Genomic DNA, 26,642 nt, shown 5'->3' on the forward strand with positions numbered 1-26,642 from the left:
TGTTTGTAAGAGAAGTAGAAAAAGGGAGATTGTCTTTTCGTGTAACTGGAGAAGGTAAATGTGTTATACTGGACAGCAGCTTTACTTGTATTCCAGTATTCACTTGACTACTTCGCAACGGACCTTACAGAATTCTAAAATTGCGCGAGAATAATGGTCTGCAACTTCGGCTGAATTTCCGAAAGCATCGAAAAGTTAGAAGCTATCGGACTTTCACTCCTGGAATGACAGATATTAACTGTAACGAAAAAAAAAAATCAGTGCTGCCCTTGGAACTGCAGGTAATCAAGTAGTGAAAAAATTATAAACAATCCTTAAGAGAAATCGGAATTACGCCAGTTTATTCATCCTCAGCGAAGAAACGCGGAGCCTCCAGAAGACATTTCTGTTAGATATCTCCATTTGTTTGAATATGATGTTCATGCGATGTCCAGAGTTCGTTTCCGCTGTATAAAAACATAATGCCCAATCGCCAAACAGAACTTAGCTTCTGAAAATATGGATAAATTCCTTGTGGCATATTGTGCTACATGCCTCAATTAGCTTTAGAATCCCACTGAAAAAAAATATATATATATATATATATATATATATATATATATATATATATCAGGAGCATGACATATAAATGTGTAATTTCTATGAAATGAATCATCTTATTTGTCTTTACTTAAAATAAAAATAATTTCTTGTTTAAACGACAATTTTTAACTCCCTGTGCAATTTTGATACTACATATTTACACATATTTTAAGGTTTTCAGTAACATATTTATGTCTATATTTTTAAGATCAATTACGTAAAAATCCTGACTCTAAGCATTACTCACAAAGCAAAACATTTTAAAATACTCGACAGAAAGAATAAATAACTACTAATAGGACTCGTTCTAATGCCATACATGTTCATTAAAATGGAATTGCATAAAGCTTGCATTGAAATGCAATGCGAAACACTTTTCTTAATTCATCAAGGGTGCTTTGAAGTCACGGTCAAAAGAAGGACAAGCAATTCATTTCCTATAAATGCAGACAGAGGCTGGGTGGTGGAGGCTGTTCTGTACAGTACTACACCACCATGAGGCTGATCCTGCTGGCTGTCACACTGTACCTGGCCCACGGGAAGATTATCCAGCTACGTAAGTCTTAAGTTAACATATATTCAATCTTACGTTTTCCCCACAGTTCTGAATATTCCATTTCATCTAAATTATAGTTAGCGAGTCTGTTCATTTCCAATATTAAAGTCATTTTTTACATGTGTGCTGATCTTAAAGGTTCATTTCTGAAATTTTGATTTTACTTCTTAGTTTTCTTTTCTTGGTGTCATACAGTAACTACTTTTCTGGAAGAATGACTACAAACAGATTCCACTTGAAAGATAATTACTTCACTTGAAGTCATCTTCACGATCCAGTTATCGACTACAAATTTGAATATATAAGTGTTCAATACTTTTTCTTTAACTTAATGAAACTTGATTTGAGTCTCTTCAAGTTCTTGTATGTACTGGGACACAAATTGGCTCAACTTATTTAGTTTATAAGTTAGATTGCTTTATTGTATGGTTTTTTTGGGTTGGTTATTTAACGACGCAATACCAAATATTAAATCATTTAGTGTCTAAAGAATTATTGGATATGACGTTATGGTATTTTCCCATTGATGAGGCCGACGATTCGACATAGATTACCTGAAATTCAAATTATGGTCGGAAAAACCAAATCAGGTAATGTAGTGACATGAGCCTGTCGCATTTAAGCACACTTAAATGCAATCGACCTGGCCTGGTATCGAACCCGCAACCTCGGGCACAGAAGGCTAGCGCTATACCAACTGCGCCACTCAGGGCGACTGTATATCCATGATCGTCCGTTATAAAATAATTATGATGTTTATGGCTATAATTTAGCAAGGTATATGTATAAATTTGTTTGATATCCAATATATGCGAGATATGTTGGGTAATCAAGTTTCCTTCTCAAACATATTATTTTTATTATTCTTTTTTTGTAAAAGTAGTAAAGAGAGACGCCTCATCCTATTATTCCATATTGTATAACCGACTGAACTAAAGCTACAAATATTGTTCACAGTGAATTAACTGCCATGAATTGTCGTAACGGTACAAATTCAGATAAAGTTTTACGGAGTTTGGAGCATAAAAATTAACATGACTGTTCCAACGTAGATTTTGATCAATAATAATACCTAAATACTTCACTTGGTTCGATAGGTTTAACTTGGGACAAATACAGAAGTTTGAATTAGAACACTTATGACTATTATGAACAAATATAGCCTATTGTAATTTTTATGAACTGCGGGAAGTCCTGTTACATTGAGAGAGAATGGTATACTTATTTTTTCTATATTGATCGAGAGTATATTTGCATCTAGCCATTCTTTAATTCTTTTTATTCCTGTGTTGGCAGTATTGAATAAGGTGAACTCGGATAATTTCGAAGTATTAAGGTTTTCTGTCTATAGTTATACTCAAAAATGCTTAAAAAACTTCTTTCATGCAGCAGTTAATCACTAGACATCATTTTATTGGTTGGTTTAAAAATTTTATTTTTAAGTGTATATCAATAGGGAAATAGCTCCATCTAAAACATGAGATGATATGTGTGTGTTTCAGGAACTCGTGCAACTTCGCAGTACTGCTCGGGCAATTTCGCAGTAACACCTGTGCAATTTTCAACAATACTATTTTTAGTTCAAAACATGTTTTAATGTAATCTAAACATCAATATATGTTTACACACATAAACTGAACACGTCATGTTAACAATTGGGCTTCAATTATTAACACTAATAACAGAAAAAGGCTTCCATATTAATTGTAAATTAATAAATTTATCTAACACATCTGCATTAAACATTATGCCAAAGAGAACTATTAGGCCTAATCCGAATCCGCTTCCGCTAGTAAGACAATTGTTGTTTCTCTTTTCTCTGCCGTTGTTTAAAGGTGGACGACTTTGCTCCTGTTGGGGACACAATTTTGTTAGATTTAGTAACAAATGAAAACCCTGTTTCATCTAAATTCCAAAGAGATCAGGCTTGGTACTCACTTCTGCTTTTTCATACACACTTCCTAGCACGTCATAAAAATCGTTCAAATTCCAGCGAGTTGAGGTAGCTGCTCTATGGTAGGATAGATTTTCTGGCTGGCCCATAGCTCTTCTTAAAGAAAGTTAGAATCTGCGTGCAACTCGAATTGCTCTGCCGGAAACTAGCGGAAACTAGTTAAGAAATTGAGTACCGGCAGAAGCATATTACGAACAAAGTATATTAGATGAAACAACAACGAAGGGTTCAAATTAATCATAAGAATGTGGAGAATTCATTAATCATAGTGTGATACTTACAGTTCTGAATATCTCGACGATATAATGTCCAGAAACACACCACTGCAAATTCACTCACGATATCTCAGCAAACACACACCTACTAAAGCAGATAACTTAGTTACAAAACTTTCACCAGAATGCGTTGCAATGGGATCTTCCTTCATGAAACATCCCCGACAGATTCTAACATCTATCCGTATTTTTTGTAAGCTCAAACGAACACGGACAACTACGCAATTAATTAATATATACGATACTGTGAAATTAGGAGTACTGCGAAATTAGCCAAATTTGCCTTACATCTTCCCAATCGCCACACAGTAAATATTGCAACAGTATCGTTAGCAAAAGAATACAATAATTGCATCTTGTGACATTTTCATCTAAACGTAGTTAATCACCTATATAAATAATGAACAAAAGATGACCTAATAGGGTTCATTGTGGAATGCCAATTTCCATGGTAACATCTTCACTCATCGCAATGTTTACTTTAGTACATTGATATCTATTTTGTAGATAAGATCGAAACACGTCTACAGCCGTACTTCTAACTCCAACGCAGCCACCGGCGTGGCTCAGTCGGTTAAGGCGCTTGCCTGAAGTTGCGTTCGGGAGCGGGTTTGATTCCCGCTTGGGCTGATTACCTCGTTGGGTTTTTTCCGAGGTTTCCCCAACCATAAGGTGAATGCCAGGTAATCTATGGCGAATCCTCGGCCTCATCTCGCCAAATACCATCTCGCTATCACCAATCTCATCGACGCTAAATACCTCGTAGTTGATGCAGGGTCGTTAAATAACCAAATTTAAAAAATCCAACGCTTTCTAGTTTTTTTTTAAGAATATTATGACTTCCTGTATTAAAAGCTGTTTTTAAATCCAAGAATACTTCTACACATTTCTTGCCTTTGTCTAATACATTGACTATATTGGTTGTGACTACAATTGAAGGGTTCAGAACCATAGTGGGCCAAGCGCCATTTACTAAAACCGTAGAAAACAAGGGTTAAAATGAAATTATTACCATAATTCAATGGAAACATATAGCAAGTAATATATAGTATACACATTAAAACTAAATGGTATGTCAATCTTCATTAAACTATGGTTTTCACTTAACGGTAACCCTTGCTTTCTCCGTTTTTAATAAATGGTGCTTGGCCCACTATGGCTCTGAACCCTTAAATTATGGCGTCTCCAGTAGCTACTCATCTGGTTTCTAAAGCCGAATTAATGTTTTCTCAAATTTAATTTCTTTGTAAGTAATTATGTACTCTTTTCTTTAAACATTTTTCAAATATTTTCGCAATAATTGGTAATAATGATACAGGCCGGTAACTATTTAAGTTACTTTTGATTTATGTAAGGTGACTAGTGTGGCTAATTTTAACTCTGCCGGACACACTCTTGGTGATATACACAGATTAATCACATTTGTTAGGGGTTTTGAAATAAATGTAACGATTTGTTTCATTAAATTAGTTGAGATGCCATCTCTTCGGGAGTAACGTTATTTTTTAATTCATATGTCATTGAAATTAATTCGTTTTCAGTTACTGGTGATAAAAAAGTTGAAGAAACTGTATTTAAATTTGGTGCATTACATTTCTCAATTCCCAAAGAATGTGGTGTTATAGAACTTGGAACTGTTTGACCAATTTTTTAAAAATAATTGTTAAATTAATTTGTAGTTTCTTAATTCTCCGATAAAACTAATCATTCTTGAGTTTTACTCTCGTTAATTTTGTGCCCTTTTATTGTACCTGTGGCTTCATTGACTCTTTGCCAAAACCTATTTGGGTCACACTCATATTTCTTAAAATTTTCTTCATAATATTTAATTTTTGCATTTCGTGTAACCGAGTTAAAATATTTCTGTATTTCTTGTAATTATTTAATAGGCTGATATTTAAAGGTTTTTTTCTTACTCCATATCCTAGTAACTTATCTCGTACTCGAATTGGTTTTACAATGCCAGCAGTAATTCAGTGTTTTATTGTTTTGAATTTATAAGAAATTGCGTTAGATTTACTTGAAGCACACTTTTCAATCTGCTTATTAAATATGTTATAAAATAACGAAAAGGCAGAATTTACATCTTCGCTAATGCTATATAACGAGTGTCATGATTTATATTTGAGTCTGTTTATTAGGTTGTTAATATCAATACGTGATTTTTCAGTGACAGTATTATGATTAAGCTGTTGGATATGGTGAACATATCTATTTCTGTACAATGATCCGCAACTGAACTGCAATAAACACAGTTTTTTAATTTCCAATTGTTAACAGTTTTATAAAATATAAGATCTATGCACGTCTCTGTTGTTCTAGACCAACGGATGGTTGCCTTAGGGTAATTTAAGAAAACAAAAAACCTCGTAGTTGATACTGCGTCGTTAAATAACCAAGTAAAAAAATATAATTCAAATTAAAGTCTTTTATAGTTATAAAGTACGTAATAAATTACTATAAATATTGGGAATAAAGGAACAAAAGGAGTAATTTGTACCCTTTATATATTTTATTTCATTAAATTAATGTTAACAAAAGAAGTAACCTATGTCCATCAAACTCTTCGGAAACAAGGTACCACTATCAATTTTGTATTCAAGACTCCTCCAATGTCTCTGCTTTTGATTTATAATAATTCTGTCTTGCCTCGTTTTTCCCACAATCGATTAATTTTTCGATTAGATTATGGCTCGTCATCGCTCTATTCTTCATGGTAAGTCAGAGAATTTTTACACGGTCGAAGTTCATTAGCATGAATTCTTTCACCGCAAGACAGCTTTCCGACATGTCGGCATTAGGTTGACCTGTAAGTGGAATAACAACATTGCTTGTGTTCTATTACAGCCTCATACTTCAAAGTCTGCGCACGCTCAGACCCAAACTTCAACGAATGTGCGCTCAAAAATGGCAGAGAAATAATTCCGCACCTCGTCAAAGGTAAATAAATAACAAATCATACGTCATACAGTAACAAATCACACGCGTCGGCCTGAACACCTTACTCGTGTTCTTGGTCCACTTATAGTGCAAGGTAATACAAGAATATTGTGGAATATTCTAGAAACTGATTTAACCAATACTTTGTGCAATGTTACTTACAAGCAATGTGAATTATTTATAGTTATTTACTTTTTCATTCATGGCTATTAAAGAACCACTCATTGCCGCCCTGACATAAGCACGCAATCGGTCCCTATCCTGAGGAAGATTAATCCAGTCTCCACCACCAGGTTCAGACCTGTCTTCGGGCAGTTAGCTAAATAATAACACAGTATTCAAAATACTTTCTTTAAAGAAGTGTTATAAGGGGGACTCAAGTAAACAAATCGAAATATCTCGATTATTATTGATTTTTAGAATAGTGTTACATAGTTTCAGACAAGTCTTATTCTAAGAAAAAATTTTATAGGACCGATTAACGAGATATATGCGTTTTAATATAACAATGTGTTTTATATCCGTGCCTGATCAATCAGGCTGATATAATAAAATATAAAGAACTGACTGCGATTATTTAAGGTGACCTTGCATGTATGTACAATATATATCTACATACCCCTGTTTCAATACGAACTTTATTATACTCTATTCTCACGACATGGCTATCTCACTGCAACTGTTGCCTAAATGTGCTTTCCATAAGACATACATTTTAATCACATTTTCTTCTAATTAATTTTACACCTGATTCGACAACGAAATCTTCGCAGAATCGTTTAAGTAACAATTTCTACAATTACAATACTTAAATTATAGGTCTCTCTTAGTGACCAAATTGTGCAGTACAAATAATTCAGCATGAATCAATATGGCATACAGGCCTACTATAAACTTCAGTAATTGTGAAGTTTACAAATGTCTTTATTTGAAATTTAATTTATATATATACGTACAATTTACAATAACATATTTTTTTTTACTAAAATTCAGCTTAATCCACCGTTGTTGAGAAACAGTTGGCATGTTTGATTGGGAAATACTTGGACCCGGGTTCAAATCATGGTTGTTAGAAGTTACCTAGTTGGGGTACTTTTCTCTTAACCAACTGGAACAGAACGGTTGGGTAACTTTTGGCTTTGCATCTCAGACTCGTTTCGCCATTATTTCTTCAAGTACCATTACCATTATTACCATAGTCCGGCTTAAGTTCACACTGTAGCGTTCTGTATTCGTAGATGAGTGCGGCCGTTCCATGACAAATATCATTCACATAACAGGAGTAGTAATCACAATAAGCTTCAGGTTGAGAAGCAAACTTTCGGTCTCCTCCTACGTGAAAGAAAAAAAAAGTTCAGGTTTTATGAGATACAAGAGATGTTCCTAAATAAGTGGCAAAAAATTCTCTACACATATTTTTCTCAATATCTACATATTATTAACATACTAATGCTTTTCAGTGGGACTTCTACTATGTAACTACAAAATTCTCTTATTATCGATAGTTCTCAGGTAAAAGCTTAAACCTCATTTTTTAAATGTGACTTTTTTACTCTAATAAGTGTCATTAATTAAAATTAAATTACAAAACGTGAAGATAGGTTTTTTGACAATTATGTTTCCATTCTTTCATATGTATGTATGTATGTATGTATGTATGTATGTATGTATGTATGTATGTATGTATGTATGTATGTATGTATGTATGTATGTATGTATGTATGTATGTATGAATGAATGTATGTATGTATGTATGAATGAATGTATGTATGTATGTATGTATGTATGTATGTATGTATGTATGTATGAATGAATGAAAGTATGCATGCATGTATGCATGTATGTATGTAAGTATGTATGTATGTATGTATGTATGTATGTATGTATGTATGTATGCATGCATGTATGTATTAACACTACAATTGGGTATACACCCGGTGGCAGTGATATATAATATACAATAATTACAATTCCATGAAATAAAATAAAATGAACGTAAATGAAATAAAATAAAATAAACGTAAATCTATAAATAGTAGATGAAATAAACCTGGTACTATAAATAAAAACTATTCTATAATAACGCCTACGATAAGCAAAGTAAATCTAACTTATAAGTACTTCTATTTCACCTAACTATTACCAATTTAAGTAATTACATATCACCTTAATTAATTACATACCAACTTAATTACATATCATCTTAATTAATTAAATATCACCTTAATTTATATACATATCAATTAAATTACATATCATCTTAATTAATTACATATCAACTTAATTATTTATATATCAACTCAATTAATTATATGACACAACTTAACTAATTACACTGCACCTCCAATTACATTTTCAGTCTAATCTTCTCAACATTTCCTTAAATGTATTGATTTTAAGAGGACCACCCTGAAAGATTACCGCAGGTAAGCTGTTCCAGTCTACTATTGTGCGGTTAACAAAGGAAAATTTTGCCACGTCCGTTCTTCCTAATATGATCAGCCCTTCCTAAGTATGATGGTGTTGCTAATCTAGCATTGATATCGGTCCATGCTTTGTGTCCCCTTTGTGCCTTAAACAATGCGGTGAGTTTGGTTCTTCGTCGCCTTGATTTGAGAAGTTCCTACCTTAAGTCTTTTACTATCTCCTCACCATGTCCATTCCCCATTTTGACATATTTTGCTGCCTTTTGTTGGATCTTTTCTATTGAATCGATTTGGTTTTGTTTGTACGGATCCCAACCTACTGCTCCATATTCCATAATTGGGCGAACAAGGGTTTAGTACGCTAATTCTTTTGACTTTAGGTTAGATTTCTTCAGAATACGCATCAAAAAATGTAGTACTTTCCAGGCTTTCCGTGTGGTATTAGTGACTTGTTTCTCCCAACCCAGTTTGTTACTTAAATATATACCTAGGTATTTACAAGCGTTCACTTGTGGCACCGATGTACCATATAATGTAACTAATAATAAAAATTTAGTAATAGCTGATTCTGAATTTCTTTTCTTTTGCGGGAAAAGCCCTCTTACCTGAACACCGTCGATATGATACCACGGAACGTACTGTATATAGCCTAAACATTGCATTCCATAGTGCGCCTTCGTAACGATGAAGTTAAAGGACATTTATCGGGCGTTGCTTGGTGCTCTTTATATCAGTCTGTTGTGAGCTACAGAAGAAGTTGCTCATTCGTCCGTATTGTAGTACAAGCTATAGTGTTTTTCCTATAAGTTTGAGAACAATGGAAGGATTATTCATTCCTGCAGTGCATGCAAGCTATTCTGATTTTTATAGCACACTGAAGCGAGTTATTGTACAGGGACATCATTTTATTTTTACTTCAATTTTTATTCTACCGGAGTTTTTTAATGTACTTCACTCCCACCCCTTCTACTAATGAAGTTCAACCGTCCTCCACAGAAATCCAAGACCGCATATACAGTCATAGTAGCCTTACGGTCATAGAGAACAGTACGTTCCAAAAATATGTTCGCGTCTTCCAGTGACGAAAGAGCTTTCAAAATTGAATCATTTTCGCACAGGTACTGTTGTCCATTTGCCTACGTCGCATCCCGACTTCCCCCAACAGCTTCTATTCGCCTCTCTCTAAAGGCTAGTGGCTGGGCTGTCTTAGCTCTTTTCTGAGAACATTAATTTCTGTTTGGAATTAGACGTCTATGTAATATTATACAACTGTTTAAAATAACATAAATAAAAGGGCCTCGTTAAATAATTAACTGTCACATGATTTTCCTCCTTTCTACGACCCTGCGACATAAACACTTGGAGTCCACATCTGTACAGTAACAGTTAGCGCTTCTAGCCGCGAAAGCAGGTGGCCCGGGTTGGATTCCCGGTCGGGCAAGTTACCTGGTTGAGGTTTTTTCCGGTGTTTTCCCTCAATCCCATATGAGCAAATGCTGGGTAACTTTCGGTGTTGGACCCCATACTCATTTCACCGGCATTATCACTTTCATCTCATTCAGACGCTAAATAACCTAAGCTGTTGATAAAGCGTCGTAAAATAACCTACTAAAAATAAAATAATAAACATTTGGACGGACAGTAGATAGCATGTCTGGGTAATTTTATCTTTTCGGATCGGGCAAAAGTGAAGATTGAATTTGCAGTACCTAAGGTACTCTTTTATAGAGTAGGTACAGAATTATTTCAAAATGAGTTACTGGTAATATATTAAGGACGAAACTGGTAATTAAAATTACGTACAATAGTCTATAGTGCGATAATATGCAGATTAGAACTGAAGCCTGTATCGAAATGAACGGCCACCATTTTCAAAAATGTGTTTAAATATCCATATTATGATTATTTTTCAATTTAACTTCATTCTCTATATTGTACACTAGTGTGCTGTAGATAGTATAATATACACTGCATAATGAATACGTCCGAATGGATAGATCAGTTCGTGAGTAAAAACACTTATTGTTAATACTGTACTGTAGTTCTATTAAACGAAAACCTAATGAAAATTATCAAACTCAAAAGCGTGATATTTCCTAGTTTACGTAAATGAATGAACTACTTTTCATCCCTCCTATATCTAGCAAAGTGATTTGTTTGTATATTACGCCAGTATCATCGAACTCCATTTGTGGAAGGGGGTAGCAAACGATGTTCCCGGTTCTCAACCGTTAATCCAAAGGTATAGCCAGGTTAATATTAGAAATGTTAGTAAAAATTTAACATTGTCCCTGTAGTTTTAAGTTATGTAAGAAGTGAAAGGAAATATCTAAAAATAATTTCGAACATTTCGCAAAGAGAGATTATTCGAGTGTTACAGAACAAACTTAGGAGGTGTCAAGTATTGAAGCAGGACAGTTTGAATATTCTTTTGACACAGGTGAGACGTAGGCCTACTTGTATTAATTTTAATTTGAAATATTTTCCCCACTAAATAAGTTTAAAAACTAAAGTTATTGCCGTACTGTAGTTAAGCTTGCAGTGTGAGGGAAGCATCAAATATGGACGACACTGAACATATTTTATAAAAGGCTCGCTACTGCAAACGTATTCCAATACCGCACAGATATTAATGTCGAGATACAGGAATATGGTATTTCACAAGTACCCGAATATGAAACTAGGATGGTAAAATTTCTCGCCAATTTCTACATAAATTATTTAATAAATAATTCCCATTCTCCTAGCAACTTAGGGCCGTATTCATAGACACTTTTAGCGCGGGCTTCCGGTGGATCATCAGCGTTTTTCGTATTCACAAACCTGTGTTAGCGGTAGGATATGATTTGAATTCTATACTAGTAACCAGTGGATAGCCGGGGCTAGCTTAGTACGCTCGTAGCGCGTGCTGCGAAATGACTATGAATAGCACCCTTAATTTTCAGTAAAAGTTCTAAAGACAAGTGACAAGTTTATCTCTACCTATGAGCTCTATATTAAATAAATAAACGGAAACTTATAAAATGAGGTAACATTGCACGGTACACATCGCTGTACAAACAAGGTACACCATGATAAATAAAATTTTCGTGATCAGAGTTACCAGGAACGTATTTTTATGTAACAAATTTCTTGCTCCATCACAATATAGTCGTATGTAGGTTGATACAGAAATTGTTTTTCATTCACCTAGATTTAGACACGTACGTGTATCTTTTTTTCAGGTGAAAACATATTCAACTTACCCCCACTCGACCCATTCGAGATCAAAGAAATTAACCTGTCGGAGGGACAGGGAGAGGGACAACTGAATCTGACTCTGAGAGACGTCAAGCTGCACGGGTTGAAGGATGCATACTTGCAGAACCACTCGTGAGTCACAGTGCTAAATTATAATTAGGACCCATAAGGTCATCTACTAAAAAATTATAAATATGCCTGCAAATATCCCTATAAAAAGTGCCAATTTCAGTATATCAAAGGTGCATTAATAATTGAGAAGAAATATATTCCCCTAACAGTACCTACGAATATTAATAAATGTAAACTTAGGCATTCTGATGACATGTGATCTCCAGTTTTGTCTGTATTTCTGTAGGTATTCCGTAATCGGTTCAATCTGCAGTTCTTTCATGATGTCAAAATTTCTAATGTGATCCATTCTCATGTATCCCGCTGAACGACGCATAAATCTCATTTTGCCGCCGTTTATCTTTGTGAATCAATATTACGAATAATCCAAGCTTCACTACCAAAACAGAGTATAGGTCTGGCCAATGTTTTATAAATTCTGGTGCACGTGTGTTTTTGTACTAAGGTTGGTTTGAATATCTGTTTAATTATCCACATTGCTCTGTTGAATTTAATAATTTTCTCATTCAAATCTTTTTCTTCTTCTTCTTCTTCTTCTTCTTCTTCTTCTTCTTCTTCTTCTTCATATGAATTTTGGTAACCGGGATAACTAAAGTGTTTAACTTGTTCCATGATCTTATTAGTGATGCAAATTTTGCTACGGACTGGTTCCTTTCCTAAAAAAAGCTATCACTTTAGATTCGTCATGCAAAGATATTCATGGATTATTATATATTAATTTGAAACCCTAGTCAAATTCACCCTTTCACGGATTCCCCCCCCCCATGAAAAAGTCTACAATTTGGTATTCAAAGAAATATCATTTCAGAACTGACTTCGATAATGGTCACAATTCAGTGCTGCTTACCGTGCCTCAATTGAAGGTGTTGGGTACCTACAACATATCAGGACACATCCTTCTGCTGCCAATAAGAGGGACAGGAAATATCAACATCACTCTGGGTAAGAAACTTGCACATGGATTACATAAGACTAGTTACAAATGAAGCACTGTTTTGTACCACGGCATATATATTCATCCACATACGTATGTTTTGTGTTCAGTTCTGGTCGCTCATCAACAGTGACAGCGGTATAAACACTTATTCACAAACATATCAAATATTACTGACATTATTTTTCGACAAACGAGTAATAAAATTTTCTGTAGGATTTTTTATACTATACAATTAGTGTTGATATTTAACAATACGAGTCTCACGAAAAAAAGTTTTAACTTTGAACTAAATACAAAGATACAAAAAAAAAAAATAATACTGAAGTACTAAGGTGCTTCACGTTACAGAATATGGATAGTTCAAAGAGATACTAAAAAAAGACTACTTGGGCTGTTTTTGAAAATCAATGTTTCAATATCCCTGAAACAAAAAAAAACACTTAATAATGGCTGGTACTTGACTTTTGTCATCCAATGATATCGGACCCCCACTAGAAGAGTGTTACATCTCAAAATATCTTACTTTCGGGAAATGGAGATTGAAATTTAGTCAGTTTTGGAATCGTGCTGGTGACTGCTGTGGACAATGATTTGTAACTTTCTCACAAAAGGGAGTTCAATCATAACAGTAATTGACTTTTTTGAAGGAATTGTGATTTAAAAATTGTTTTAAATATATTTTCAGACGATGTAACCATATACGAGAAAGGCTTTTTTCGCATTTTAGTGAGATGTAACGTTAATACCATTATATGTAAGCTATTTTAAAATGATTATTTTAAATCTATGTTATTGAAAATATTCATTTGTTTATAATGATTTAAGTAATTACTGAAGGAAATAATAATGCAAAACAAACTTTTTCTATGAACTTTGAGTTATTTTCTCAGAAAAAGGAAGCACTGAAGTGTGTGTAGTTATACTGTATAGGTGGATCTATTATAATTATTCATCATCTGATATGGCATTTAACACAGGTATGCATTACAATTATCTATAAGAGAAGTCATTCATTACAATAATAATTATTTCATTAGATTATTTATCATCAACTTAATGCCATTCTTCATGTTCATAGTCCCTGAGATACCATGGTAAATTTATTACTTTCTCTTTTTTTCTTATACAATTCGGTACAAATTATATAAATACTGATGTTTATCCATGAGCAATTGACTATATTAACATAAATTAAGAAAATAAAACAAACACTGAAATACATATTATTTCAGTCTATGTGATGCTGCATTACAAAGAGGTGTAGAAACTGTAATAAACCTGTGGAATGCTTTCACAGCTCAAAAGAGACATAAATCTTGCTCCTTTCGGACAGCAATGAAGTCGTATGACTGATTTTGAGTAGCTTTCGGAATAATTCTACAGGGGTGATTTTCCTTGCTGGAAAGAAATTCCGAATAGCTCTTTTCATCTAGGAAATCTAAAGAAGAAAAATTATTCAACATGTCTTTCAAAATATGGTTTTCAACAAATGGGAGATAAGAGTCATATTCGAAAGATAGTGGTTCCCAATTATTTTCTGCGACAAACTTTAGGCTCCTCATTTTGTTTTCTTCATTCATTTTGCATATAGGCTTGTAGCCTAAGTTTTCGCTATTCTGATTGTTGGTGGTTCCATTGATGATCATTTTACTAACCGCTTACCTCTTTCCATTGTCTGAACATATGAATTTAGAGTAATTAATTAGTATGAAATACGATTTTAAGAGTAGATATTTAATTAATACAAAAAATTTAAATAAATAAAAAGGATATGGCATTCCAAAGTTATGAAATCGAAATTTCAGAAACTTTCTATCACCGGTATCGTACATGGGATTAAGCCTAAAAAATATGAATCTTGAGAAAGTAAAATGAAGAGGCAAATGGTTATAATATTGCTTATGTGTAATTAAATATGTTACATCATAAGCTGTTACAACAAAAAATATGTACAAACTATTTAAGTGATGACAGTTACATGTTTATTTATAACCAAATTTAAGAAGACTACAATGAAGGCAAAGTGAGATTTAATTACTCGAAGACTGTTACATCTCAACATGTAACACTGCTTTTAAACAATCAATGCAAGATGAATAGACTTTTACAGTGGAAGACAGTTGTATCTCTTCATGTAACAGTCATCTGGGATAAGGAATACAAAAAAAGCAACTCATCCAAAACCGAAGACCGTTGTAACTCTACATTTAACACTAATAACCACCTCACAACAATGAAAACTAGCAAAGCACTGAGTTATTCCGAAATGTAACACTAGTCGCTCTTCGGTCAATTCCCCAATACAAAACCGAAGAGAGTTACATGCGCATTCTAGCGCCTATTTGACGAACTAGAGTTACAACGTTAATTCAGATGGTAGAATACGTTTATCTGCATACGAAAATGGTGTTATTTCAAAATCGACAATTTCATAGATGTAACTAACACTCTTCTAGTGGGGGTGTAGCCACTTATGTAGACAAATTTACCGACAGAGTCGATCCCGAGGGTGCGCCATAAGAGGCTGGTCAACATTATACCGCGATGAGATGAGATGATTATGGAGATTTGTTGGGATGCCACAGGGAAACCGGAGTTTGTCTTCAGACAAAAAAACTATCCTTCATATATTTCTACATGTATTCGATAACCAACAAAATGGAAAAAAAACAAAACAGATACTCCATATTTCAACATAAAACTGTTCAGACATAGCCTATCTAAAGTAATTGAGGTCTCTGGTACATGAATTTCAATATGAAATCTTGAATTATTTGAGATACATAGCATCATTAATTTCAGATCTGGTATATAGCATTACTCAGAACAACATCAAAAAAATTCTAGGCGGCGGCGCTGTACGTGTTGGATGGAACTAATATTTGTCAGGATTGAGCTAGGAGTAAGATGATTCGTTGGTACAGGCTACACGCTACATACTCGTTGGAGGGATATAGTAGCCTATGTATATAGAAACGTACAGTTGTAATGTTTACTTGACACTGACATAGGTAAGTGATGGTGTGCATTATTCTCCATATTGCCATTCACCCTACATTATTAAGGATTTAATCAGAATGATTCAGACCACTCGTAACAATCTTTTATTTCCGAAACTAGTACTTACTTACTGGCTTTTAAGGAACCCGGATGTTTATTGCCGCCCTCACATAAGCCCGACATTGATCCCTATCCTGAGTCTTTACCATCATATCCCACCTTCCGCAAATCAATTTTAATATTATCCTCCCATCTACGTCTCGGCCTTCCTAAAGATCTTTTTCCCTCCGGCCTCCCAACTAACACTCTATATGCATTTTTGGATTCGCCCATACGTGCTAGATGTCCTGCCCACCTGAAACGTCTGGATTTAATGTTCCTAATTATGTCAGGTGAAGAATACAATGCGTGCAGCTCTCCGTTGTGTAACTTTCTCCATTCGCCTGTAACTTCATCCCTCTTAACCCCAAATATGTTCCTAAGAACCTTATTCTCAAACACCCTTAACCTATGTTCCTCTCTCAAAGTGAGAGCCCAAGTTTCACAGCCATACAGAACAACCGGTAATATAACCGTCTTATAAATTCTAACTTTCAGATTTTTTGACAGCAAACTAGATGACAAAAGTTTCTCAACTGAATAATAACAGGCATTTCCCATATTTATTCTGCGCTTAATTTCCTCCTGAGTATAATTTAGATTTGTTACTGTTGCTCCAAGATATTTGAATTTTTCCACCTCTTCGAAAGATAAATCTCCAACTTGTATATTTCCATTTCGTACAATATTCTGGTTACGACACATAATCATATAATTAGTCTTTTCGGGATTTACTTCTAACCCTATCGCTTTACTTGCTTCAAGTAGAATTTCCGCGTTTTCCCTGCACTAAAATTTTCGAGATAAAAATATTTATAACTGAACCTCATGTGCACTTTCACTTGAGCTTGATTTCATCAATCAGCTCTACTAGGACCCGACTCCCATTTGAAATTTTAAAGTGATACGCCACCGACCCTACTTCCTGTTAGAGCTGATTGATGAAATTAAGCTCAAGTGAAAGCTGATATGTGGTTTAGTTATATTTTTGTCTCGAAAACTTTAAAACACTAGTTCCGGAAATAAAACACTGTTACGGGTGGACTGCATTACACTGTACTGGAAACGGAAAAACGACGTAATGTATGTTAAGTTATTATTTCAGAGAAAGCTTCCATTGTTTAACATATCTACCGCATACATACGTAAATTAGTTTACATAACTAAATGGAAACAAACGAAGACAGATATTTTACAATTCTATAAAATTACTCTTCAGTAAAAATTAACTCATTGTTGGAAAATTATACAGCTACTGATGAAGATTAACATAAGGAGAGATTTCATACCAGTGCAACTGAAGTGTTCTTTCGTGCGAAATGATTCCAATACATTACAAATTTTAAATGATTTAAGAGAAAGGATGCACAAGATCAAAATCACTGGCATATAGAATAATATTCAGACTATTTTCAATCGGCCTGGATGTTTTGATATGTTAATCCTTCGATTCTGAGATTACGATTTAAGAACATTCATTGTGCTACAACAACAGCTTTTAGTGCTAAACAGAATTTTTTTATTCTCTATACAAGTGTATATTTAAAAAAGGTTTAAACATACATAAGTACTTCTTCTCTCCAACAGTCGATACAAAATGCATGGTCCGATACCATTTCACGAAGCAGAACGTGAGTGGAGAAGACCATGGACATATCATTTCAACGAAAGTTCACTTGGACCCAAAGAGGATGTACCTGCATCTGGACAACCTTTTCAACGGCGAAAAGCGTCTCGGTAAGACAAACTTTCCTTCATTGCAGTTCTGTCAAATCAATTCTCCATTTTGGAGTAGTAACAGTAACACAAATATCATCCACAGTCAATGGAAGTACATAGGGCGTCAGATACTACAAAGGTAGTAGTGTAATGCTCTGTTCTCCTTTCTCCACTGGTAAAGGACCGGTGGATGCCATAGCATTTCCAGAAGTTTACAAATCTCGGTTTCGCCTAAAATTGAACATAGGACATTCCAGTCTTCATTGGATATTCTCTACTAATGCCGCTCTTGCTCTGCATATCCTTCATAGATGGCTCATAACTCACTTTCTGTGTTTCTCGACCAGCAGCACTACTCCTGCTTGTGCATATTTAATTTGGCCGTGTATCAGAGTATATGTTATAAATCAGGTTTCTTTTCACATTTTTATTATCTTTTACTATGACGTCTATTTTCTTTTCTCATATTTTTCTCAAAATAACTTACTTTGCCAACAACTATCTGATCCATACGAAAAAGTACTGTGATTTTAAAATACATACGTTTACATGTAAACACAGTATAGATTTTTCATTTCCCTGATATAAAAAAGTTGCTTTTGGCATAATCCTCTATGTCTCCACCCATCCATGTGCAGTGAATCCTACTGAAGTATTAGTAGGAATTTGTACATTTTGAACCAATTCAATGGGGAATTAAATATAGCAATTTTACCGTAAAAATTAATACTTTTTTTGCTGAAAATTACAGCATGACACGGGTATACTCTAAATCGGCTCTCATGATTCAGTTGAAGCTGTTGCGTCCTTCATAAACACACAAATATTCATTCACCTTTAATGAAAATAATACAAGACGGAGATACCCTCAAACTTAGGATTATAATTCTCCTAAATCAAATTATAGTCTCCTCTGCATAATAATTTTTATCGAACTAACCTTATAAAAGAAAATTTCATACAAAATATCGGAGCTCACATCAACCTACACGAATATTGTTTGTAACATTTTTAAGATGTAAAATATCAGCACTCACATGTACCACAAGAATCAATCTGTAAAATAATACGACTCTCAGGTACCTACACTAATCAATCTGTAAAATAGCACGTTTCACAGGTACATACATAAATAGATCTGTTCGGTATTAGGGCTCACAAGTACATCCACGAATTAGTAAATTAAATATTACAGCTCACAGGTACTTATACAAATATATCTGTAAATTAGGGACCACATATACCTAAACAGATCATTAGGGCTTACACATACCTACACGAATCAATCTGTAAAATATTAGGGCTAGCAAGTATTAACAAGAATCAGTCTCTAATATAATATTAAACTTCGCAGGTACATACGAAGATTTTTTCAAAAAGTTCACAGACTGACATTTAAATTAAGCTAGAAATAATCTGGAAGAATCTTTATTTCTCAACATAATCCCCTTGAGATTCACACACTTGGTTCATCGGTGCCACAAATGTAAATGGACTCCTGGAAGTCGGCAAGAAAAAAAACTTTCTGCTTCAGCAATAACCGCCTCATCTGACAAACATTTCATATCAGACAAACGATTTTGAGCTTTGGGAAAAGAAAAAAAACTGATGGCGCAAAATCTGATGACTAGGCGGGTGCAGTAAAAAACTGAATTGTAGTCCACGTAGTTTAGTAACCGCGATTACTGACAAGTGAGCAGGTGAATTGTCGTAATGAAACAAGACTTTCGTCTTGACCATACCTGGCCTCTTATCGCAAAATTTCTTTTCAGTTGCTGCAAGAGATTAGAATAGTATTCTCCGATAATTATTCTTTCCTTTAATTAACTCCCTGGAATCCCAAAACAAGGACGCCATGACTTTTCCAGCCAATTGACCTGCTTTGAATTGAATTGCAATTGAATTTGCTTCTTTGGAAGTGGAGAATCACTGTGCTTCCATTGGTTCGATTTCTGTTTTGTCACTGATATGTTGTAGTGGATCTAGGTTTCATCAGTGACCACAAATGGAGTAAATAATTGGACGTATTTTTCTAGAATCGAGCCATAAATCCCCTCAAATTTGATATCGGACGTCCTTTTGTTCCGGTCTTAACAAACGTAGAACCCTGCTTACAGAGGGAGACCTTCGACATGTCGTAGATATTGACTAAGATGTGGCACACCCACTCAATTTAGATATGCATAACCTCGCTAATTTCCCGCACTTTCAGTCAACCGTCATTCAAAACCATATCGCGGACTTTTTCTAAGACTTCTTTACTCGTTTCTGTTACTGCACATCCACTGTGGGAGTCGCCTTGCACACTCTCTCGATCATGTTTATACAGTGAAGACTAATTTTTCACAGTCGAAAATACTGCAGTGGATTCTCTAGGTGTAGTAGCATCCATGTCTGCTTTCATTTCTGTTCAGCTCATTCTCTTTTTCATGTAATATTTACGGGCAGTACGAAGCTCAATATTTTCCACTTTTACGAATCTGTTGAACACACAATTTCAAAATTAAACTACCCAAAATGAAGTCAAAAGTAAATTTAGATTTTTCGGGCTTAAAATGGCCGCTAAAACGGCGGCATTATTGACAAGTTTTCAATGGCATTTTGTGTAATGCCGCAAACGTTTCAATACCACCTTGTATATCAATCAATCTGTTAAATATTAGAACTTTCATATACTCACACGAATTCAACAGTAATATACATTAAATTTCGCATGTATTTATATGAATCAATTTGTAAAATATTAGGGTTAACAAGTATTTACAGAAATCAATCTGTAATAGTCTATATTTTAAACTAAACCGCTACTGATGTGAATCAATATATAATATTAACGTAACACTTTCCGTTAATGCACACTGACAAAATTTAAATAATTCAATTTCCTGCCAAAATGTCACTTTTTCTGACTGAAATCTGCCGAGAAGAACTTTATGCAAAGAACAGCAGGATGAAAATTGGTCAGACTTCGAACAAAACAATGAAACTTCTCAAGATTGAAATAATTTACATTGTAGAAAAAGAAAATAGTAACATCCAAACAAACTTGATTGGATATGTAAACTGAACACCCTGAACAAGATGACCTAATTTAACAGTGGAAAATTTTCCAAATATAAGAAGGAACTAGGCTCCACCAATGAAGAGACTGACAGATGAAAAAAGTCAGAAGAAGTCAACAGTGTCTTAGGTAATTGAGAGTTGAGTGATGATTTCAATTTCCTGTAAAATTAAACGAAAAAATATCGCAATTACAAAGTTTTATATCTATGAATTGTACCACTGTGCTATTAATATTTGCTGAGAGAATGAAACATTTTATTCTAGGCATCTTCTGTCACCTCTTTATAGGGACTCGGGAGATTTATCTTGAATTAGACACAGCAGAAGTAGTTGACGACTGTTATAGTATCGTAGTCTTTCATTTTCAAGCAGTTAAGTGAGTTAATGATTCATTGCTTGCAGGTAACCAAATGAACAAACTTCTGGACGAGAACTGGAAGGAGGTCTTCGACGAGATCACGCCACACATAGCTGCATCATTCATAGAAATGTTTAGACGATTAGCAAATGGTTTTGCTAAACCAATTCCATATGATTTATTATTTCCTGAAACTCTGTCATAATTGCTTCATATATATCTCCAATGCAAACTCTAGTTTATCTGACATTGGAATGTTTAAAGCGAAATAAGGTAACCAGTGCATTTACAGAGAAAATGTATGCATGTTAAATTTCTCTTTTAAATTTCAACAAACATTTTAACATCTGTTGCAGTTTCTATTACATACTGCACAGTGGTAAATATGCAATATTTCATATACAATTTCTAAAGTGATGACCGCTAGTATTTCATACAATGATAGTTAAATATTTACTTGCTCCAAATATATTTAATTTTTGCTTTTCTGAGTATTTTCATAATGATCACAAGGAAAATAAAAGAATACAGTGTCTTGCAGGAAGTAATTATTGGTGTTAAGGGAGGAACTTCGACAGCGTCTCTTCACTATAGCACGTCTAACTATAATGTGTTTGGTTTTATTGGACTATTGGGATATATGGGATATTTCAATCCCAAAAATTCAAATGTGGTATCTACTCATCAAGCTAAAGTCCTGAGCCCTGTTTCATAAACCTAATAGTCTTATACTACTAGTGTTTGACTTGTTATCTTGTCTAGTTTTACTGGATATTACTAAATTAACACTAACGCGGTTTGGTGAAATTGGCCGACTATTAGAAATACTAAAACACACATTAATGAAATCATTTTTTTTTATTTTCTTTTACTTGGTTATTTAAAGACGCTGTATCAACTACGAGGTTATTTAGGTCGATGAGCTTGGTGATAGCGAAATAGTATTTGGCGAGATGAGGCCGAGGATTCGCCATAGATTACCTGACATTTTCCTTACGGTTTGGGAAAACCTCGGAAAAAACCCAACCAGATAATCAGCCCAAGCGGGAATCGAACCCGCGCCCGAACCCAACTCCGGATCTACAGGTGAGCGCCTTAGCCGACAGAGCTACGCCGGTGGCTCATTTTATATTCAAACTCATATTACTGCATCATTTTACTTACATTTCCATTGTTTAAATTATGAAAATATATATACATTTTTAAATATTTTAGGATAATTCAGGTTTTATTTCACATTCGTATAAGTACCACCAACGGCGGCTCATGTACCACTCGTTGTACCCGTACCATAGGTTGAGAACCTTTGAATTATACTATTAACTTGTTCCTTGTAGCTTTGTAACATTTATGAAAGAGGCCCTTGAATATATCAATGATCCCTCTCAGAACCGAAATTTTGATCACTTACAACACTAGAAAGAAAGTACATACATATTTATTTGGATACGTTCTTTGTTATCTGTCAAACATCTCCTACACTAATTCAGAATAATTCAGTTAAATTACAAGACACTACAATTCCAATAAAAGAACATTATTTAGAGAAACAATACCAGGAAGAATTTTAAATTGTCATAACACTTTAGATCTCTTAACATTAATGTATAGCTGTAAAGCAGCGATCAAGTGAAAAGAATATAAGCAGCTGAAATGACAGCGTTAAAACCATTAGAAGTAAATAATAATAAGAATGAGCATATCCTCACGATCCGAATCTTCAAAATGTTATCAAGAGTCATATAAATTATCGAAGGATCAGTGCAGAAAGTATGAATCCAAACAAAATGCCATATTAACTCTTAATCTTCGAAATAACCGAGAAGCGATATAGGGTGAGTCCAATAAACTATGGACAGTTCAATGTTGAAATTCAAGCGTCATCAACTGCTCAAATACGGAAATGGGTTAATAAATTTATTCTGTGGAGGTACTGATGAACCATAAAATGATCTAGTATGTAATTTACCGCAGATGAATTATGTATACATTGACAACGAAACAATTAACCTCGTTATATGAATATGATGACGACTTCAAAATGTTAATAATGTAACTCCGAATAAAGATAATTGAATATTTTTCTCTGTCTTCTTTACCTCCTTTTTATCGAGATAGTGCAGAGGAGTGTATAAGGAAAGAGTGTGATCCCAAACCTCGCTGAGTCATTTGGCCATTTTTATGATTTATACTTAGAGTTGGCCTATATCATATGATTAAGTCTGAGACATCTGAAGCTTGTTTTCTTCCAAACTACGCCAATCCTTGTTTAAAACTTTTTCTTATTCTGCCACATGAAAAATCGCACAGACCAGTGGATAAAAAAAACTAGTTCAATCCTATCATAAAAATGGATTTAATGACATTCACATTCTTCAAATTTGGATCAACACTAAACTCTTTCACATTGCGAACTTCAACATCGGACACGTTACAAGACAAACACAAAAGAAGTAACAAATATCTGGTATATTACAATGAAGATAAATTACCGCCCACGAAGGGGTGTTTTCACAAAAGACGTTATCTACAAAATCTTGTTTTTTTTTTTTTTTTTTTTTTTTTTGTTTTTTTTTTTTTTTTTTTTCAAGAGAGCTCTTTTCTAAAATACACAACTGTAGATATCGAGTTTTGAAAAATCTCTTTTATTTCAAGATCAAGTTACTGATATACTTACCAACTTTAGCTTAATTCTGATAGCACCATCGGATTCTCCTGACCCAAAAACATAAGGATACGCTAAAACCTCAAAATCGAATAAAATATAGATAACGAGTTTTGTGAAAACGCCCCTCAAATTTTCTAAGCAGCAAATGCGCTAACAACAAAAATTCAGTTAAGAATATGTATAAAAAATCAGCTAACACGAATTAAATGCAAAGGTGATTCCTTTTCGTAAAGGCTTTTCGAAGTTAAGCTAATAAAATTGTCGGCCTTTTTCTCGTATTTGACTTCCCTTTCACTTAATTGCATTTCTTGAAAAGGCTACACAGGAAATCTGATACACCTCTCACAGTGGTTCTCAGCTTTCTGAGTTCTGACAGCTAACACCCTTCAAAATAATCCCCCAAGGGTTCCACACATCTTTGCCAACGATAATGCAGACGTTGAATACCAATGGCTGTGAGCAATTCGTCTATGTTTACCACAATTCGTCGAAACGCTGTTAAGATATCCTCCTTGTTTGCAAACCGCTTCCATCCAGCGGTTTCTTCAATTGCTTCTCGTTGCTCAGAATGACACAGCCATGTAGAACTGCAATTTTCAGGTATGTCCGCTGTTCAACTTTACTTATATCCTTCTTGGAGTACAGCCTCTAGCATAATAACTTTTGCGTGTGCTACATAGTTCACAATGTAAAAAACACCGAATTTCTAAGTTAACACATGCAACTTTGAGCGACTGTCCTTGAAATTTAATATAATCGCTACGAAAGCTAGTAGCACTGGAAACTGCAGTTGCTTGAAATCTAAAGGCATGTTAGTGGCTATCATAGGAATACGTGAGATAAAAAAATCTTTTCTTTCGGTTTTTTTCAGTTGATATTGTCTCTTCTATTACGTTTTGAATGATTTTCTATTCCATAATTTTGGTGGGTCAGTATTTCGTAATAGTATTATTGGTGATCCAATATTCAGTAATAAATTGTGTGGTGGAATTTCTTGTGGTTTCAAAGAATGCAAGAATTCAGTTGAATAAAACATAGCCTGCTCATTGTCTACAACTGCATCGAGAAACTCATATGGTCCCTGACTGTGTAATAGCTACTTACTGCATAAATTTCTTACATTTGGCCTTTTGTAATGTATATTTTTTAGTAGGTTATTTTACGCCACTTTATCAACAGCTTAGGTTATTTAGCGTCTGAATGAGATGAAGGTGATAATGCCGGTGAAATCAGTCCGGGGTCCAGCACCGAAAGTTATCCAGAATTTGCTCATACTGGGTTGAGGGAAAACCCCGGAAAAACCTCAACCAGGTAACTTGCCCCGACCAGGAATCGCGTCCGGGTCACCTAATTTCACGGCCAGACGCGCTAACCGTTACTCCACAGGTGTGGACTTTGTAATGTATCAGCAGTGTTACTTAATTTTGTGCTATTTTTTTTCACGGCCCAATGAGTCGAGTTTTAATATAGCAGGAATAAACATATGAGTGTAGAAGAGGCTATTATAATATGATATATGCATGTTTGATCCTATTAGTTTTAACTTTTTGTTTATTTCAATAATGTAACGTGCATTTGCCCCATTTTAATATAGAAAATAAGTTTTTTCTCCTAGTTATGAAGACTATAATTATGTGCCTACAATTTTAATACTTATAATTAAATGAAGATTTCCGCAGCTAACGTCTTTATTGCGTTACAAAACCTAATTCACAAACGCAAATACGTTCTTTTAAGTAAAGTGGAGTTTCTAATCTAAAACAATTTATTTTTAAAAATAATTTTAAGAATTACATATAGGTCTACATGAAATTATTAGCCTTTACTTATGGCTTATAGAGAACCCAGAGGTTCATTGCCGCCCTCACATAAGCCCGCCATCGGTCACTATTCTGAGTAAGATTAATCCAGTCTCTACCATTATATCCCGCCTCCCTCATATCCATTTTAATATTATCCTCCCACCTACGTCTCGGCCCCCCAAAGGTCTTTTTCTCTTTTTCCCTCCGGCCTCCCAACTAACACTCTATATACATTTCTCTGATTCTCTTCAGCTTTATCTTCCCTCTCTCACCAATGCAACTATTTCACTGTCGCCAAGTAATTCGCCATTTTATTCCGTCTCATCCATTCTCCAACATCACCATTAGTAATTCTTTGCAGCCCGGAATCTTTTTCACTAAGTCCATTAAGTCAACATTTTTGTTTCTTCTCTACCACCTTGGAACTCGTTCCCACCATGGTCAGGCAAGCGAACTAGACTTACAGGCTGAAGCTCGTCCCAAGATTCCTAAATCCATCCTACTACAGCCAGTCTCTGGATCATTTCATGGCACTCTTCCATGGTCAGGATTAGAAAAGACAGAAGTTTGCGCCTGTCTAGCCTCTAAATTGGTTCTAAAATCCTGTGGTTCATAGAGAAATAAAATAAAAACTTATATCACGATTTATCAGCTATGAAAAAGCTAGACAAGCTTCTGCAAACGTCAACTTTTACGGAATGTCGATTTTTCGAGAGTCGAGTTTCCGGAACACTACTATACTTACCAAAATCAATAATATTGGCAACTCCTTAAACCTGTTCTGAAAACATTCATGCTAAATTATCTTAGTATCTGGAAGTGCGAAAAACATAAATCAAAACCCACAAAAAATCAAAATTACTTTGTTTGGGTTGACGTGGTTTACAAGTC

The 26,642-nt window shown here is 34.5% G+C and overlaps 1 protein-coding gene across 1 annotated transcript; it reads left to right on the forward strand.

Annotated features, from left to right (window-relative positions):
• Window positions 1–652: 652 nt before the first annotated feature.
• On the forward strand, window positions 653–23,363 carry LOC138699664 (protein takeout-like). The gene is made up of 6 exons (XM_069825704.1): window positions 653–1,138; window positions 6,215–6,307; window positions 11,958–12,105; window positions 12,914–13,047; window positions 17,729–17,878; window positions 21,326–23,363. The coding sequence occupies exons 1-6, from the start codon at window positions 1,078–1,080 to the stop codon at window positions 21,484–21,486; spliced, it is 747 nt and encodes a 248-aa protein (XP_069681805.1). The 5' UTR covers window positions 653–1,077; the 3' UTR covers window positions 21,487–23,363.
• Window positions 23,364–26,642: the final 3,279 nt, after the last annotated feature.

The sequence above is a fragment of the Periplaneta americana genome, chromosome 5 (genome assembly GCF_040183065.1).
Source record: "Periplaneta americana isolate PAMFEO1 chromosome 5, P.americana_PAMFEO1_priV1, whole genome shotgun sequence".
NCBI lineage: Eukaryota > Metazoa > Arthropoda > Insecta > Blattodea > Blattidae > Periplaneta > Periplaneta americana.

What these genes read in the sequence shown, in the direction of transcription:
- LOC138699664 (XM_069825704.1), top strand. Translation starts at nt 1,078, where the DNA reads ATGAGGCTGATCCTGCTGGCTGTCACACTGTACCTGGCCCACGGGAAG. An exon ending in GCATACTTGCAGAACCACTC is followed by an intron (nt 12,106 to 12,913) that starts GTGAGTCACAGT and finishes ATATCATTTCAG; the next exon opens with AACTGACTTCGATAATGGTC. An exon ending in AAATATCAACATCACTCTGG is followed by an intron (nt 13,048 to 17,728) that starts GTAAGAAACTTG and finishes TCTCTCCAACAG; the next exon opens with TCGATACAAAATGCATGGTC.